Genomic DNA, 18,840 nt, shown 5'->3' with positions numbered 1-18,840 from the left:
GATGGGCGTTGATGCGTTTATACCATCAAAGTTCAGCCAATCGTCTGCGGGATAGCTCGAAGGTCTGTTCACAATTTTAGAATCAGTGGGGAATAAGGCCGATCTCTGAGCCCATCTGAAACAGTTATCATCGTTGTTTTTAACGTTAACGATGGTTTTTTATTCTTGTAATACGGAGTCAAGTCTAGATACGATCCACCTTTTAATGACTTTTAGTTTGCTATATCCACATAGATGGTATCGATACGATCCACCATGCATCCAGAGACCATGTGGGTGTATTTTTCCAACGATTCTTGTATTTTTTGTAACAAGGTATCGATGGTTGAGGGATCGAGTTGGATTGGGTGATGATTTCCTGTTTACCCCTGAAATAAGGTTCGATGTACTCGGTACTACCATCCTTCTGCGGCTTGGCAAGCGACATTTTGATGGTGAGCTGATATTTGATACTTTTTGAATCATCCAACTCCTCGTTGATCTTGTTAGCATAGTATATACTTACCCACGGCATGGTCTACCGGCACGAATCTCAACTCGACCAGCTCGATGTCTTCCAGCAAGGTGAGTAGTTGGGCTTTCCTCATGCCAGAATAACCCTTCAACCCACGTTCTTTAGCTCGAATTTTGAGTTCTCGTAACGTAGAGGGCTTGTCATATTTCATGTCGAGCAAGGTGAGTAGTTAGGGTTTCCTCATGTGAGAATAACCAGTCAAAATATGACTTTTCGCGAGAGCTTTGAGTTCACTGACGGTAGTCATGATTTGCTATATCCACATGCAAAGTCAAATGTCTAATTGATTTGCTTTTTTCCCCCAAAAAAATTGTACATTTTGTTATTCTGAGTAGTTGGTTACGTTCGTTGAGATAATCTTTTTTCTTCTCATTAATAAGTTGGTTTCGGACCACGTCTGCTTCACTTCATTCCAATACCGCATACCAAGCACGTGTAATTCAGGAAACCTCATGTGTGACATCATGTGTATGCCACAGTACTCCTCGGTCCTGCATTTTTTACCGCAAATCTCGGCTTTCCCCAGATGCATGTACTGAAAATGATATGGAGCGGGTCTCTTCTCGCTATATGCACTTAGATATACATTAGTCTAATGGATGAACGATCAACACGGTCGCGACTAAACCGAGCGCGATGAAGATCAGCTCCCAGTCTTTCTGTTCCGGGGAAGGCATGTGATACTGAGATAGGGTGGGTTCCTCGCTGAGAGGTTCGAGGCGTTTGCCAGTGACGAGATAATACACATGCATGGCTTCGTCCACGTTCTTAAACGTTCGAACGATGTGACCGTCCCACTGGAGTTGGTCGTGGGTAAAATCAATTCTCTGCATGCACTTTTTCGCGTAGTATTCTTGTGCGGCTTGTAATTTCTCGATGGCTTAATCTTGACGTTTCCGTTCTGCTTCGATTACGGCCGCATTCGACGTTCGTAGGTAAGAAAAAAGGTAATTGCACCCCAAAAAGGCCAAAGCATTGACTAATGCCCACCGCCCATCAAGGCAATCGTAGCCATTTTATATATTTTATACTTTCTTACTTTAATATGTTTTCTGGAATGATCCCTTGCTTGACGAGCATATCTTTGGTGGCCATCGCCAGTCCCAGGTCGAACACAAGCATACCTATGTCTTGCAGGTTGAAATTGAGTTTGGGTGCTGGCTGATTGGTGATCATTTTACTCAATCGAGCATAGCCGATGGCCAGTACGCTTATCAGGGCGCCGTCGGTTATTTTCCGTTGGTGGTAGACAAGATTATAAGTTAACATGCGGGTTTACCTCCAATTGCTTTGTTAAGGGTTGGGCCATCACCGGTGGTGGTGTCGTCATCTTTTTGGTTTGGGCTTCATCATATCGAGCCTGGTCCTCTTGCTGATGGGCAGTGGAGGCGGTGGAAGCACACCACCAACCCCAACACCAACCCCATCAGGTGGCGGCAGGGACGTCAGAGACTGGAAAAAAAACATTTGAAATCGCTCGGGGAAGCCTTGGCTAAACTGGCCGGCAAAGCCGCCGAAGCGCTGCCTGGTATCTTGGGCAGCATCGTTTCCTGGTTGTAAGGTCTCTTGTCGAAAACTGTCACGTTGTCGGTCAAAACCTGTGGGCGTTTTGCAACGTGTCTTGGTAACGCTCGATGGCCATCGGTAAATCCACCAGTCTGGCAATGGCATCCTCGACGTTTGGCACAAACTGTTTCTGAGAGTCGTAAGCCGTTCCCTTACCGATGATACCGGAAAGCGTTTGTGCCTGTGCGCCTAGTTCAAGCGATGAAATTTTCATACCTATTGGAGCCCATCTCAAACCCAACGAATCGAATGGCACGCTGATGTTAACGGCTGGGGAAAAACCCGAAATACGACCTCGAGACACCTCGAGACACCGTCACAATCGATAATATTCAAAGCGAACGCCATTCCACACTGCTAAGAGCCATGCCAGTGAAAACAGAAAAGTGCAACAACGGTCGAACCGAATTTTTTTCAACCCTGCAGTACAAAAAGTTAATGCAGGGCATGATCACAGAATTGAAACTATCCATTTTAGATATAAAACATAAACCGGTGTATATGGAATATCTCAGCGTCACGCTGCAAGTAAAACAATGACTCAAGCTTGTGGTCCCGGAACTACCATGCGTCTGAGAAAGTGTCCTACCATTGTGATCTCTGATCTCGGGGACACGCGAGGATTCGATGAACCCGGTGTCGAAGGCAAGTTATATGCCTTAGAATTAAGAAACAACGTTTACATGCCAACAGAAGTGAGCGGTGGTGGTAATCTAGGAGATTTAGACCGTGTCATAACCGGAGATCTCTTAAAAAACATGCAGTACAATCTCGTCCTCAATGACAATAACAAATGGGTGATGGTCCTGGCATTCGATGGCAATCTAGGCGATTTAGACAATGTCGATACCCGAGGTTTCTCAAGAAACACGTTGTACCAGTTCATCCTTACCGATGATAACCAATGGACGTTGATCTCCTCACAAATCGACTGGCTAATCGATATCACCCTCGTTTTCGCCTTACGTATTGGCAGAGGCGAAGGATCATTATTGAACGAAATTCCTCAATAAGGGGATTCTCATCGCGGCTTACGTCCCCTCGCAACAAAGGAGTGTGCTCGTGAACCTCATCCCTAGAAAAGTGGGTCATTTGCTAGCGAGTCGACCGGATAGTCAAAATACGAGTTTACAGTTGGTCGTTGAATTCGAAGACGAGTCGTTCAAGGGATTCCACCCAATTCGATGCTTTGTAATAAAGTCTTTCTCGGGAGGCCTCCGACCAAGATGGAATTCAAACTCCGTTGGCCTCGAAAACATCAAAATCATGTTTGCACGATTTATATACAGAAAGATGTCAACGCTTACGCGAGTCTCGACGGGGTGATGATTAATTTAGAGAAAAGAATTGTGCTCACAAAAAATTATTTACCTCTAAAAATGCATCTCATTAGCTTAAAGTTTACGCACTAGAAATTGTCGGAGAACCAATTGAAGGCTATTCCATAATACGCGTATAATACGAGTGTGTTCCCAATGTCACATTCCAGACAGCCAGACAGTCGCCATTTTGCAGTTCTCCTCTCCATCGTGTAGACCGGGTGGTAGGTGTTTGACTCTTGTTTCCATAAATATGTCCGATATTGGTGAACCAGGTTATATTTGGAATGAAGAACAACAAAAGCTTATGAGAGCGTATAGACAATATTACCAAGAAATGATATTATTTATTGACGAGCTTGAACAGGATTTTGAATCACTCATTAAGAGTCATAAAAAAAAGTAAAAAATCTCAACAGGTCAAGAACTTCATGCCTATTTAGCCGATAATATTACATCATTGAATTCAGTCAGCTGCCCTACAGTGTCCGAGGTTGGTGTCTTCACGAGCCTGTACGGCATGTTAAACAACTTGAAATCAGGTTTTGATTTGCTATCAAAGCAGAATTCACGTTCGTTGTCTGCCTCCCTTGATTAAGGGGAATGGTAGAATGTGGCATGTGAATGCACAGCAGAGAAAAAATAAATGGTAAAGTCAACAGTACATGGAAAGACTGGCTGAAGGAAAAGGTTGGAACTGACGACACTTATGCCCAAACTACGCGAACTGTCTAAAATGTGAGGAAAATATCCTCGTTTTAGGACATTGGGTCTTTCCTTTTCAGAGATTCATCAACGCAGGAAAGAAATTAAAAGTATGCTCATGACAGACTGTAGTGTAGCTCAATGCTGGCAGCAGACTAACTCATATATACACCTGGAACTTAATTAAGCACCCCCTGATATATTTCATGATAGTAGAGCAACTGTTAACCATCGTTAAACATGAATGATATCTCTGTATTACAACACATCTCTAGTAGTCTAAAAAGGTGTTTCAGTTCCATTGCACTCGTCACAACGCATCCCTTGTGCACGTGAAGCATACAACCCACACTTTTCCCAAAATTCAGTTTCTCTGACATGCAATTTATGGGCATAAAAGCAGACAAATTTGCAACTGTCTCCATTAATGAATTCTGAAATGGCGAGGAGAAGCCTTTCTGAAGCACTAAGGTGGCAAATTGTCGGCATGCATGAAACAGGCATGTCCTTCAAAGCTATTGGACGACAGCTGAGCTACAGTCACTCGGTCTTCAGCCGACTTGTCCGAAAACATCAGATGACAGATGTGAGAGATCGTCCAAGGCCTGGACAACCCAGGAAGACAACGGCCTGTGATGATCGCAGCCTGGCACGTCTGGTAAGGCGAGAACCCTTTGCCACAAGTTCGGTTTTGAAGCGCCTGTGGTTGCCCTACAGACAATTATCCACCAGAACCGTCAGAAATCGCCTTAGGGCACTTGGTATGAGGTCCAGAAGAGTCATCAAACGTCCTGCTCTGTCTGATCTCCATAAGAGACGACGTCTGAAGTGGTGTATGGCCCGTCGGCAGTGGAGCCTGAGGACATGGAGGAGGGTCCACTGGTCAGATGAGAGCAGGTTCCTCCTCCACGTTACAGATGGTCGAATGAGAGTGTGGAGGCATAAAAACACTGCTTACGTGCCCAGGAATATCCACCCTACTGTTCCTTATGGTGAAGGATCGGTTATGATCTGGGGTTGTCTTTCACACGACTGTAAACTTCAAATGGTGACTGTCCGAGGAAAACTTTATGGTCAGCAGTACATCCGGGATATTCTCCATCCAGTTGTCGTGCCTCACTTTGACAACCACCCGTTGGCTACTCACCATATATTCATGGACGACAACGCCAGGCTGCATCGTTCACGTGCTGTGACCGCACATCTCCAGAATGAGGCTATCATGACATTACCTTGGCCAGCAATGAGCCCCGATTTGAATCCTTTGGAGCACATCTGGGACTTTCTTGGACGCCGTGTGAGGTTGAGAGAACCCCCCTCTCTAGCATCTTGCACAGCTGGAAGCTGCATTGCATGAAGAATGGCGGCAATTGCCACTTGATCGTATCAGAAGGTTTACCAGTAGCATGAGGAGGAGGATTCAAGCTGTCATCCAAGCACGTGGGGGATACAACCGATACTGATGCCAGACCCATCAGATGTTAACATGTGACATTCCTTGTGCATCATTTCTTGTAATAGTCAGCCATTGACAATGCTACGACCATACTTGTTCAGTGACTATTTTCATCAAAAAAATCAATAGTGACCAAATCACATTGGTTACGCTATTAAAACAACACGTATTGGAATCATTGTCTTGTTTTTCATTTGCCAATAGATCGTATGTTTCACAGTAGCTAAGGTTCCACTATCTTTGGAATAGTGAGAGAGTTACAGCAAGTTTTGTTTCTCATCATCCAGAAAATAGGGGGGGTGCTTAATTAAGTTCCAGGTGTATAGTTAATTTGTTTAATCTCATTCCGCCGTTGCTAGGTTGGGCGGCCATCTTGTTTGGCTTAGCAATGCATTCATGTTCAAGTCCCAAACAAAACCAATCCCCTACCTACATGCATACATAATTCAAGTATACTCTTCAAATAAAGGACGCATCCCACGATGCTCACACAACCTATCCACCCATTTTTACCCTACCATAAGACAGAATTCAGACATCAATCAACCTATAAGCTGCATGTGCGGCCAAACCCCTTTTACATTTACTTGAAGACAGAGCCAAGCTCAAGCGTTGCCCTCCTGCACCTTCAATAACAAACTGTCGTTTACAACGAAATACCTTTAACTGACACATGCTTTCCGGTGATTGTTAGTTTCGAACAGCATCGTTCATTTAATGTATAAGTGCAATACGATTTGACACGATGGGAAATCACGGAAAAAACGCCAAAATGTCGGAACACGAGGCAGTGTAAGCCTCAGGTAATATACCATCGATGGTTGATATCTCAGCCCATATATGTTATTTCTAACGACAATTCCTCAACTATTGCTATTGGTGTATTCAAATCTAACAAATAGTTAGACCTCAATGTAATAAAATGGGAGATACGCTTACATCTTCAGGACAACCTCTGACAGGCGTTGATCACCTATTTATATTTATTATACGTACATCCGAGACTTTAATGATAATTGCAGAAATACCATGCAGAAAGTAACAGTTGGTTATAAATATAATTGTTACGTTTTGATAAGCAGTTCCTCACACATCTGATGCTTCATTTTGTTTTTACTTGCTGACAGTCTATTTTCAAGACATATTTAATGTACCATACACCTATCATCCAAGCAGTTAGTCGGTTGCAGCAGAGATTAGTCATCATAGATTTAAAAAAAGACTTACCCATAATATTCTATCCCTTATTAAATGTATCCATCAGTCAGGGCTATGAGTCACTATATGTGTTAATTTATTGATTCATACCATTTCAGGGATCAAAATAGTGCTGAATTTGCGTGCCATGAAATATTTTCATAAAAATTATGAACATAATACACACCATGATTCATTTATTGGAAACTATAAATAACTTAAATGACTCAAAAGCTATTTTTGCACCTCATCAAACTGTTTGTCTTTGGCATTCTTAATCTCACAGCTTAACATGGGTGTGGCCATTATGAATACCAGTGAGTATAACAGGAAAGCCGTTTTGGTGATAGCCAAGTCGTGGGGTAGTTTATGGGTCCGGGACAAATGAAGCTGAACTATTCTTCCAGTCATGACAGAGTTCAGGAAATCCTGCACTCACGTTTACAGGATTGTCTAACGCTTAGTCTCTGAATATATATAATTTTGATGGTAACAAATAATCCCAATTTTCATATTCGGCCCCAGTAAGATGTGAGAACCAGAACCTGAGGGAGTCCATATTTGCTTCATTAAGGGATTTATCATTACAGAAAGTACTTGGCAGAACGGGGACTAATGTGGTTCTTGGACTGTGAGACATACTAGTTTACAGTTTTACATGATGTGTACTGACTTATCACCACTACAGTGAAATGACATAATTGTTGTGATGTTTTAAGTTTAACTGGATCATCAACAGGCATGGACACGCTTAGTTTTACAAAGGTATACATACCTTTTCTGACTGGTGCCCTATGGCCCTCTTTAAAAAATGCGTTTCTATCCCTGCTTTCTTATATAGCAAATTACAGAGATGTGTGTCAACAAGCAACAGATCATACTGACTACCCAAGAGGATATATATGTTACTTAAATACAAATATATGACATATGTATCTCCTTGTTTTGGTAACATCATGTTGACAATATATTTCCCTTACAAGCATCTACTATCCAGCTTTAGCTTTATATCCTGATTTTCATTCAACAGTACTCAAAGGCAATTATCTTCCCTCACACATAAATTTCGCTTTCTGATTGGCTGAGCGCTCTTCTATTATTTCAATGTACCCCGCTTACAAGCGAGTAACATTTTCTATGTACCCCGCTGGGAATGCTGAACTCATTTGGTACTTCGTAGTAGTAATTCTTTATCTCAAATAACATTGAATCACGTATGATGTACGGAAATGACCGATGTTGTGCGAATGCAAATCGATGGAAGGAAGATAACTCTACATTTGTTTTTCTTGTCGTCTTGTCGTCTGGTACTCCATACTACGATCAGATACACGTGCTTCAAACAGTTCCAAAATACCATTGAGGTGTTCGGTAATATATATATGTTGTTCACTGGTCCCTCGGGGCTCATGGGCTGATGTACCCCTCGATGTTTCTTTATGTTCCCCTTGCCCTTTGGGCTCAGGGAACATAAACAAACATCGAGGGTACATCAGCCCATGCCCCCCTCGAGACCAGTGAACAACTTATAATGTATTTATCTATATTTTACAACACATATAACAGATCATACTTATGTACAATATTAATAAATATTAACGTACACATGCGCCATCATACAAACATATCAGTAATAATTGCAACATTTTACAATGCAGCTATTTATTGATGGAAAGAGCAAACAATGATTGACTTTATTTATTTTTGTGTGAGAAATAGATATTAACAGCAAGGAAACATGTAAAGCTGGGTCTGAAAATAAAACATGAACTATGACTATTATGATCATCTGTTCATTGTGAAGGCAAACTGCTGTAGACACTGCAAGTCAGTACATAGTAAACCATTTGGTGTTTTCAGCACTTAACATAGTCAAAATAGACATTGAAAGTACCCTTGAATATGTAGTTAAACTAGTATAGCCTCTTTTGTGTCTCAAAAGACAACATTTTCTTTTATTCAAAATGTTTAAAATGCTCCAATATCGCAATACTCAAGGAATTGTGTCGTGTCTGAAAGCGTCTCAGGTGGCCACTTGCAAATGGCCATTACTGCATTTTGTGAAGAATCATTACCTTTATATAACTCGTATTATACACATACAGTACAACGTCGCTCCATGAGCGGTACGATTTCATGTATCTTTACACGGCGTTAACCACAAATAAATACTCACTTGACGTACCGAGCACAACAGGCGACCTTGCACCCATCGAACAAACCGAAACATGAGTCTCATTAACCAATTCAGACAATGACCTACTTTTCAGCTGATCCGAAGTTTCTCGTGTGAAAGTGAAGAGAGATAGCAAAAACAACTATGGTTACACTGAATTTCAATCAATAATAATAATAATAGTGGATATTTGTAAAGCGCCAGTGTCCACCCACTCATGCATGCTCATGGCACATTAAATCTATTTACAGAAGAAGGGAAAAATGTCAATTATAGGCTTTAGTAAACAGGAATGTCTTTAGGGCCTTCTTAAAAGAGTCCAGGGTCGGGGCGAGTTTGATTTGGAGCGGTAGAGAGTTCCATAAGAGAGGCGGGACATGTAGAAAACTCCTCTTTCCAAAAGAGGTGAGCCGAGCTTGAGTTACTTTGAGGAGCTGTTTATCCTGGGAAAGTAGAGTTCTGGAAGGCACATACTGGGTTAGGAGAGATGAGAGATATGTAGGGGCAAGGTTGTTGAGACACTTAAAGACTGTACACAGAACTTTGAAGTCAACTCGGTATTGAACATGAAGCCAGTGCAAAGACTTTATCACAGGGGTTATATGATCATATTTAGAACTCAAAGATATAATTCTAGCGGCTGTATTCTGCACTTTCTTGAGTTTTTGCATGTGTTCTTTGGATATTCCAGTGAGAAGGCTATTGCAGTAGTCTAGGCTGGAAGACACAAGACATCTGACCAGGATATGTGTACTCTCTTTAGTGATGTATTTTCGGATGGTACCAATGGAACGAATGTGAAAGTAACATGTCTTACACAGATGATCCACTTGAGCAGACATGGAAAGGTCCCACTGTAGCTGTACTCCAAGATCTTTTTAACTTGTCGTGATGGGGAGATACAGGCAGAACCTCATCATCTACCTTGTCGATGTGCTGTTGTCTTCCGACAAATAATACCTCTTTTTTGTCGTCATTTAACTTTAGTTTTCTTTCGGTCATCCAAGACTTAATTTCAGAAGTACAGTTTTCAATTTTCAATTCCTTGTTTCATAAGAAAATGGTATTTACAAGTTAATTTTACACTTTAGTAACATCGTATTTCTATAGTTTATGGTGAGGTGTAGGCAGCATGATCTTAACTTAAACATCACAGACTGCCCCTGTTTGATGAGATCGTAAAATGATTCACAAATCATCTGGCTCACTGGTTACACCTGATATGTGTTTTTTGCTCTTATTCAGTGTAGTTTTATAACACACGATGTGATTGATATCATGAGTGCACTGGCGATGAAGTGTCTCACTCCGAGTGTGTGTGATCTGTAGGTACGGGGGCTAGTAATATAGTTATCTTTCCATAAACGCTTTTGCTCATGTTTAACATAGTTGTTCATTCCGGAATATTTGTGCAGATTAATTAAGTATTTCAACGTGTGGTGAGGTTTAAAATATCTACATTTAGGTCTACCAGTTTTGACGAAAAACGGTTATTCCATTTTTTACGATTAGTAGCAGCAAGAAAACATGATTATTTAAACGATCAGGGATATTTCTAAAACAACACCCTTGTCTAAGTATGTGGAACCATGGTTTCAGAAGATGGCTGATGTTGTAGGACTCCTACACTGACGTTGTTCCTGTTAAGCATTACTACAGGTCCGCAGTGTGCTCTCCTATTTAACTCTTGCTTGACAAGGAATTAGACCAACGTCGCATCACAATAGAATATAGAGCTTGTTGTCACAGATTTTACCTCCTGCCTTTACTGGTGAAATTATAAAGTTCTAACGCTTGCACATACATGTAGATCTATATGCTTTTAACCCCAACATCTACATATATGAATGCATGAGATTTGTTTTACATACTCTAGGGAGCATTTATCAGCAGGTAAAACCTAATGTGGTCAACTATTTTCTGATAATCAGTCCATAACATTAAGTAAAATACTGTTTCCTTGATTGCCAAGATAACTGTTGTCGACGATGGCTACAGAGAACATTCGCCAGCAACACCAGGAGCTGACCAGCGGTATCACTCTGGACGTTGTGGGCGCCAGTCCGGATGGACGCAAAGCAGGGGATGGAACTCAAGCTGACCCTAAGTCTACCAGAGGGCAGTGGTCAAGCCGACTGGACTATATCATGTCCATGATAGGCTACTGTGTTGGGTTTGGAAATTTGTGGAGATTTCCATACATCTGCAACAGGAATGGCGGAGGTACGTGGCACCTTTATTTGGTTCAATCAGACATGATATCTTGTAGAACGTATCATATCTCACCTTCAATGTATCAGTGGAGGACGCATCCTGCAAACATTTCACAGTGTGAACAATTGTAAGTTGTTGGAATTCATCTGTAATCTCTGGCTATGAATACACAATGCCATTCGGTGGTCAAGTGTAACATATAACGTATGGGATCACACTTTCTCAGTGAAAAAAATAATTCGAGTATTTGGGGTTCAGTCCCAGTCTGGATTCAAAAGGTGTTTGACACAGGTTACGTCATTTTTATACAGGCCATGAGCCAAAGTATGACCAAAAATTAATCATCAAACAACAGGTCAAAATATGTGATTAAAAAGGCTTATGTGAGTACATATAATAGGCCCTACTACACAACCTGTTGTCCTCACAGATGGTCAGTAGTTGCCACAATTGAATGTCTTCAATGAGACATGCACTTTTATGTGATTCAAAAACCACAGTTGGGACAATATACCTTCTGGGAATTCAGACTTGATCGTTGAAAGACAAGCCTAGCTAACCTTTAATGTCCTTCGCTTTTTCCGAAATTTACTCGGAACACTGTCACGTAACAATCTCACAATAACGCAACGGTTTCACCATGTAAACAGCATTGCATTTCTCGCATGTGTATTTACAAAGATATGTTTTGTGCAGATTTGACGTGTAATGTACCTCTTCCTATATAACAGATGTGTATCTATGCAAATACGTTGTTCCCATGTATATAGTTATGTACAAGTGGCATATCATTGAAACAGTTAACATTCTATACTTTCTCTGAATCCCTAACGTAGTGTCCGTCCATAGTCATAAAGACTTCCTAATTCCCCTGAACAGGTGCTTTCGTGATTCCATTCATGATATTCCTCATCATCACGGGTCTCCCGATGTTCTACCTTGAAGCAGCTCTGGGACAGTTCTCTGGGAAAGGGGCGGTCCAAGTGTGGAACTTCTGCCCTCTCTTCAAAGGTGGGAACGTTTCTGTAATTTACAACGCCTCAATCAGTTACAACAGTCATTAACATATCAGAAACAGTATAGTTTGAACAATAGTAAATATGGGCGAATTCCATAAAGGTCAGGTCTATCCTGACGAATCTGCCAATTTCAACTGTGGTGCCCGTGTGCAGAATATGCTGGTGATTAACAAAAATACGTTAATAATCCTTACTTTACAAATGGTGAACGTGCAATGGGCATGCTCCAGACTGGTCTCTGTGCCTGTTGCACGTGCCATGAGATGCAGTTGACGGACAATTCACATCACGCCATTCATCTGATCGCCCCAGGTCAGCACGGCCACGTGTGACGTCACGTGCCGTCTAACCTCCATTCCGACGATATATCAAATTCCTATAGAAGGAGACACATTGCTGGTCCATGAAATAGACAACCAAATTATATCTCAAGGATGATACTCAACACATTCAAGAAAGAAGATTTTATGTACACAGTAGGAACACGAGACAAATTAAACTTATGCCTGTTTTACTAAAATGTCTAAGAAATCTCAGGTCTACGTCCCAGACCCATATTCCCAAATTCTGATGAAAAAATATATTTTAACTTTGTGCACCATTATCACACACAATAACCCTTATCAAAATATCTGTCATGATCCCGAGTACATAAATGTATTCACATATAAATCTTCCGAAGTTTAGGACTCTTTGCCCAAAATGAAACAGATGTGTCATGTGAATGTCGCCTAGATGCGATCTGAAGCTGCAGGTATATCGATATATGAATTACACCATCTGATGTGTCTCATACTTAGCTCTGTGAAGATTGAAAGTGACAAGATCTATGAGGGTAGGAAACCATTTAGCGAACATCTGGTATCATCAGTATTTGCTAGTGATTCATAAACACATGCTATAACATCGTAACTCATGATATCAATCACTGGATTGACTGGTCCAGACTCGATTATTAACAGACCACCGCCATACAGCTGTAATATTGCTGAGCGCAGGGTTAAACAAACCAACAAACCAACACATGCTCATAATATATTTGGAATGGTACAACCAGCAGCGCTTTTGGCAGGGATCGCTATTTAACTATGAGGCCATCAACGTACGTGAAACGTTACACTGTCTTTCTTTCCAAGTAATGGTATGCGTGAATCTTGATCCTGTCTTCCTCCCCAGGTATTGCCACACGTGACTGTTGACTGTCTGTTCCTCCCCCTGGTATTGCCACACGTGACTGTTTACTCTCTGTTCCTCCAGGTATTGCCACACGTGACTGTTGAATCTCTGTTCCTCCCCAGGTATTGGCATTGGTTGTATAGTCCAGGTCGCCATCTGTCTGCCCTACTACAACATCCTGCTGGCGTGGCCCATCTACTACCTGGTGCGATCCTGCACCACCGTCCTGCCCTGGACAACGTGTGGCAACTGGTGGAACACGGACCTTTGTGTAGAGGACATCTCCCTTCTCAGAAACATGTCCACGAACTCCTCTCACATGATCACATCCCAGTCTGCCGCCAATGGCACCGACACCAACACTGCCGCACTGTGGAGGAACACGACTTTGGCTCACACGGCTGTGGAGGAGTTCTATCAGTCAGTATAAGAGTGACTTGCTTGGCAATTCGAATGTAGCTATCTAAATGTTCAGTAAGAATATCGTATGACAATATGACATGAACATACAGCATATGTATATACTGTTACTGTGACATCTTTTACAAAAAGACTACTTGTTGATAGTAGGATATTCCATCTGAACATACATAAATACATGCAATTATATCATGTTTCTCAAGTAGCCATCTGCTTAATATACCATCACTGAATAAATATACTTTGATTTTATGACATTTCTTTTAGGTACAATGTTCTCCGTATTTCAAATGGAATACATGAAGTTGGCTCAGTTCAGTGGCACTTGGTGGGATGTCTCTTTGCTTCTTATGTCATTATTTTCCTGTGCCTGTTTCGTGGAGTGAAAGCTACTGGGAAGGTGAGGCAATACAACTGGAGTGAGTGAGAGAGGAAGAAGGAAGGAAGAGGGGGTCAAATTACGTTTGCAAACAACATTATTTGGAATATTTACATTTCTGAATCGTGTAAGGTGACCAGTGGATCTAAAATGAAATGACAACGACATGGCCCCTAGATGTGATTCAGATGGGATGTAAGAAGAGCTGTTCTGTGTTCCAGATAGTGTACGTGACTGCCCTGCTGCCCTACATTCTCCTGACCACGATCCTGATTAGATGTCTGATGCTGCCAGGCTCTTCTGATGGCATCGCGTATTACATGAAACCAGATTTCAGCAGACTGCTTGACATTCAGGTACTTTCCTCTTGGGCAGCAAATGGTCATCTTTTTCTTGTCATTCACCACCATGTTTATGACGGGTGTCACCGGAAGGGAAGGACACGATTATCTTTTCGCGAACCTCTGATCTTGCCACAATTTGATAGTGATTCATAAACACATGCTCATGATATTGCCTGAAGCTTACATTTGTCTGTGCTAACGATTTCTTATGAACGTGGAACGGGTTCTGGTGTTTAGTGGTATTAGACAACACCCAGTTGTCATAAATGGCATTACAGATACATTTCTTGCTAAAAGTCTTCTTGGGTGTATAAATGTTTGAGATATACTTTTCTTTTGAGACTATTTTATACAAAACAATCCTTTGTTCTTTATATCTGTTTGTCAGTATGCTTGTGGATACATGGGATCCCGACTTGATGTCGTTAATTGATTGATGCAAACAACATATGTTATCTTAAAACACAAGTATGTACTGCCTTGGGAATCTAGTGTATTACTTGCTGCTGGAGAATGAATGTGTCGGTTGATGTGCAATGTGTAGTTCACAGTGCTGTATACATCAAAGTATTTGTGGGAAGGTGGAAAGAGAATGTTTACAGTGATACGGAACAGTCATTTTCAATGTGAAAAACGTTATTCAGATCGCGGGACATGTGATGTAATTTGAGGTCACTATAAAATAAAGACCAGGTATACTATAAAGTGGTGGTATGTTGTATCTGTGATATTTCAGCTGAGCTCTTTTGCAATGATATTACACCGTGTCTGTTGGGATTCATTAGATGTTCATATCACTGTTTCTTAAGAATTATTAGTTGTCAGGAATGTATCACTATCTACTGGAAGCAGTGGTGCAGGATGTAGTATACCTTCAGCAAGGCATTCGGATTATGTATGTGGACAAGTATGTATGCCTCAATCATTACAGATTACATGTTTGCATCCCATACATCAAGTCTATAACCCTTTCCCCGTCCATAAGAAATCAGGGTACGTAAGTCCCAAAACTTTCAAAATTAACTTTTTGCTTACCCGATTTTTAAACGTAGTATATTTGTTCATTTAAATTTTAGCTAAACTTGTCCTACAATCGCCAGCTGCTGAAGGGATGGTGTAAATCCAACTAGGGATGGTGTAAATCCAACTAGGGTCCATGCAGGTAGCAAAGGCCAAATTACCTTGTTTTGAGCTTCTGTGCTGCTGGGTGAATGTCATTTTCACTGACTTTATTGCTTTTGTCACAATTCTTGTATTTTATACTGTCATTGGAATTCCGCTGCCATTTTGTTGCAGTTATGTGTATTGGTATATAACGAATTGTTCATTGTTTAACATGTCCTAATTAATTGTTGGCGTCACTGGCTTTACGCTGAATTCTACTGGGTGTAGATTTGTGTGTTAACTTAATGCTATATACCTATTGTCCAGGTGTGGACAGAAGCTTGTCTTCAGGTGTTTTACAGCCTGGGCCCTGGATGGGGCATCATAGTGACAACATCCAGCTACAACAAGTTCACTGAACCCACGTTACGGTAAGAGGGACTTCAGGTGATACATCTATCGACATAGGTCAGTGAAATGCCTGCCTAATATGGATTGCATTTCCAGTAAAATGTATTAATCAGCATGGAGTCAAGGGTACTCTATGTGTTATCATCACAAAAGTGTAAGGTTGGGAAACTCGTAGTGTCGTACTTGGACATAGCTGAGATATATTTCATCGATTCTAGTTCTGCTGTGGAATCCAAATACAGTGGAAGCTGTCTAAACCGGCACACATTGGGACCGATAAATAATCCGGTTTAGACATCGTGCCGGATTGTAGAGCTTGCACGGTTACCTATGACTAGAACTGAACCAGGTTTGTCATTCTCATATACATTGTTGTATTACGTGGTTCTCTCAATTTCTCTCTCAACACACTAATTACATGTACAAGTATAGCCATACTGTACTAAGATTAAATTATCTTTGTCAGCAACCATGTAGTTTCAACGCACGATTAATTGGTGACAAAACATATACCGCCGACCATGCGCCGGATTAGTATCAACACACCAGTTCACCAATTTAGAAATAGTGCATCTTTTAAAGAACTACTGATCAATGGGACGGACAGACGGCACCTATCGCTATTCCCCAGCTAACGTATGAGTGTGTGTGCGTGTGTGTGTGTGCGCGCGTTTTGTACGTATATCTCTGTTTCTCTCTCCCACTCTCTCTCTCTCTCTCCCTCTGTGTGTGTGTGTGTATTTGTAGCAGATTTAATTACCTTGAGAGAATGATACTAAACGTTCAATGTATTTTATACTTTCAGCGACAGCATTATTCTGTGCGTTGCATCGGAGGGCACGAGCATATTTGCTGGCTTTGTCACCTTCTCTATCCTGGGAGTGATGGCCGAGAGAGTGGGTGTGTCAGTCACGGAGGTCGTGTCATCAGGTGAGGCAATCCGTGATGCAAGTATGTGGGGAATCACTGTGGCATTTCTGTTACAAGACAAGTGCAGTGCTAGATTTATAACATCCGTAAACATTAACAGCGCTATATCACCCCACTCTTCTTTTAAACATACACCATGCATTTCAGGGAAGCCAGCATATAATGTATTCCAAATATTACGTATTAAGATTACGATATTAAATTAAAGAGTTCCAATGAATTAATGCAACATTGCATTAACTCGACTGTCGCGCCCTCTTCTGGCCGAACATTACTTCAAGCGAACGCCATAGAGTTATGTCCCTTTGAACGATCTTTGGGAATAGCCTACGCACAACTTGTGATTGAAACCAGTTCGGCAAACACCGACAAACCGCGTGCGACAGTTTTCGATGTTTGTTTATATTTGTTTACATTCCATATATGGCAAGTGTTCTCTGTTTGAAAGCTGTTCGCCTCGAAGTTTCAATAATCGATGTCAGGTAAGTCGTAAGGGATAATAAGTCTTTAATTGCATCAGTAGGAAGGTAAAGTGAGTGCATAGGTCCCAATATAATTATATACGCCAAAATATTGTCGACAATGTGTGACATTGTGTCTTTAGCTGAAGGTATTACAAAACATGTCTCTGAAAACAGGTCCAGGATTGGGTTTTGTTGCTTACCCAGAAGCCCTGTCTCAACTTCCGCTTCCTCAGATGTGGTCGTTTCTGTTTTTCTTGATGTTGCTGACCATTGGATTAGACTCTCAGGTGAGACTTTAAAGGTTACAATTATAATGTGCAAGATAATGCAATTTCTGTGTATGGGTCGAACGAAAAGTTTCATCTGGAATTAGCTTATGAGCATTAGATAACATTTGTCTAAAAACTAAAACCTCAAAAAAGTGTTGAAGAACAGGTCTTAACCAATCATCTTACGCCTATAGTTGCACATTGTGTTTTAGTTTCTGTTCGCGGAGATCGTGTCTACGGCCCTCATTGACCAGTTTCCGAGGACACTTGGGAAGCGGAGAGGTTTGGTGACAGCAGCTTTGTGTGGCGTTGCCTTTCTGTTGGGTGTCATTATATGTACACAGGTAATTCATACACAGCATAGGTAATTGGTATCAGATAGAAACACAGTTCCAGTTATCCATCTCATGGAGACTTCAAGATGTTGAAAGGATACTGTATTCTCAAGCAATAAAACGACTCATCCTTAAAACATAACCATTTGACATCGAGATGACCTTCGTATGGTCTCATTTCAAATCCAGCTGATATCGAGATCACCTTGGTATGGTCTCACTTTCAGGGTGGGATCTACATCATGCAGCTCCTGGACTGGTATCTGGTGTCTCTGTCGTTGTTCCTGTTCTGTACCCTGGAGTGTGTGGCCACGGTCTGGTTCTACGGTGAGAGTAGTGGTAACCGCCCAACGTCTAGATCGCTTGTGTACTACACACCACACCACATGTAACTGTCTACACACCAGTTGTAAATGTCGGAGGTTTACCAGTTGCAATGGTATCCAGGGCATGTTTCAATAACATATAATTGTGTGAGTGTTTGCACAGTGTAGGTAGCTACAGCATGTTTCAATGATATATAATTGTGTGAGTGTTTGCACAGTGCAGGTAGCTACGGCATGTTTCAATGATATATAATTGTGTGAGTGTTTGCACAGTGCAGGTAGCTACAGCATGTTTCAATGATATATAATTGTGTGAGTGTTTGCACAGTGCAGGTAGCTACAACATGTTTCAATGATATTAAATTGTGTGAGTGTTTGCACAGTGTAGGTAGCTACAGCATGTTTCAATGATATATAATTGTGTGAGTGTTTGCACCGTGAAGGTAGCTACAGCATGTTTCAATAACATATAATTGTGTGAGTGTTTGCACAGTGTAGGTAACTACAGCATGTTTC

At 41.4% G+C, this 18,840-nt stretch overlaps 1 protein-coding gene across 1 annotated transcript; it reads left to right on the top strand.

Moving 5' to 3' along the window:
* The first annotated feature begins 10,921 nt into the window (after positions 1-10,921).
* Positions 10,922-17,913, top strand: LOC124283784 (sodium- and chloride-dependent creatine transporter 1-like). Its single transcript, XM_046719809.1, has 8 exons — positions 10,922-11,156; positions 12,027-12,158; positions 13,465-13,762; positions 14,030-14,162; positions 14,363-14,497; positions 15,917-16,020; positions 16,806-16,951; positions 17,876-17,913. Exons 1-8 carry the CDS (start codon positions 10,922-10,924, stop codon positions 17,911-17,913), a joined length of 1,221 nt encoding a protein of 406 aa, XP_046575765.1.
* Positions 17,914-18,840: the final 927 nt, after the last annotated feature.

Source organism: Haliotis rubra, unplaced genomic scaffold (genome assembly GCF_003918875.1).
Source record: "Haliotis rubra isolate DU_JTF1 unplaced genomic scaffold, ASM391887v1 Scf1096, whole genome shotgun sequence".
Taxonomy (NCBI): Eukaryota; Metazoa; Mollusca; class Gastropoda; order Lepetellida; family Haliotidae; genus Haliotis; species Haliotis rubra.
The sequence above is the reverse complement of the archived record's forward strand: the minus strand, read 5'-3'. Positions and strand labels throughout refer to the sequence as shown.

What these genes read in the sequence shown, in the direction of transcription:
- LOC124283784 (XM_046719809.1), top strand. Translation starts at nt 10,922, where the DNA reads ATGGCTACAGAGAACATTCGCCAGCAACACCAGGAGCTGACCAGCGGT. An exon ending in GCTGTGGAGGAGTTCTATCA is followed by an intron (nt 13,763 to 14,029) that starts GTCAGTATAAGA and finishes CATTTCTTTTAG; the next exon opens with GTACAATGTTCTCCGTATTT. An exon ending in GCAGACTGCTTGACATTCAG is followed by an intron (nt 14,498 to 15,916) that starts GTACTTTCCTCT and finishes CCTATTGTCCAG; the next exon opens with GTGTGGACAGAAGCTTGTCT.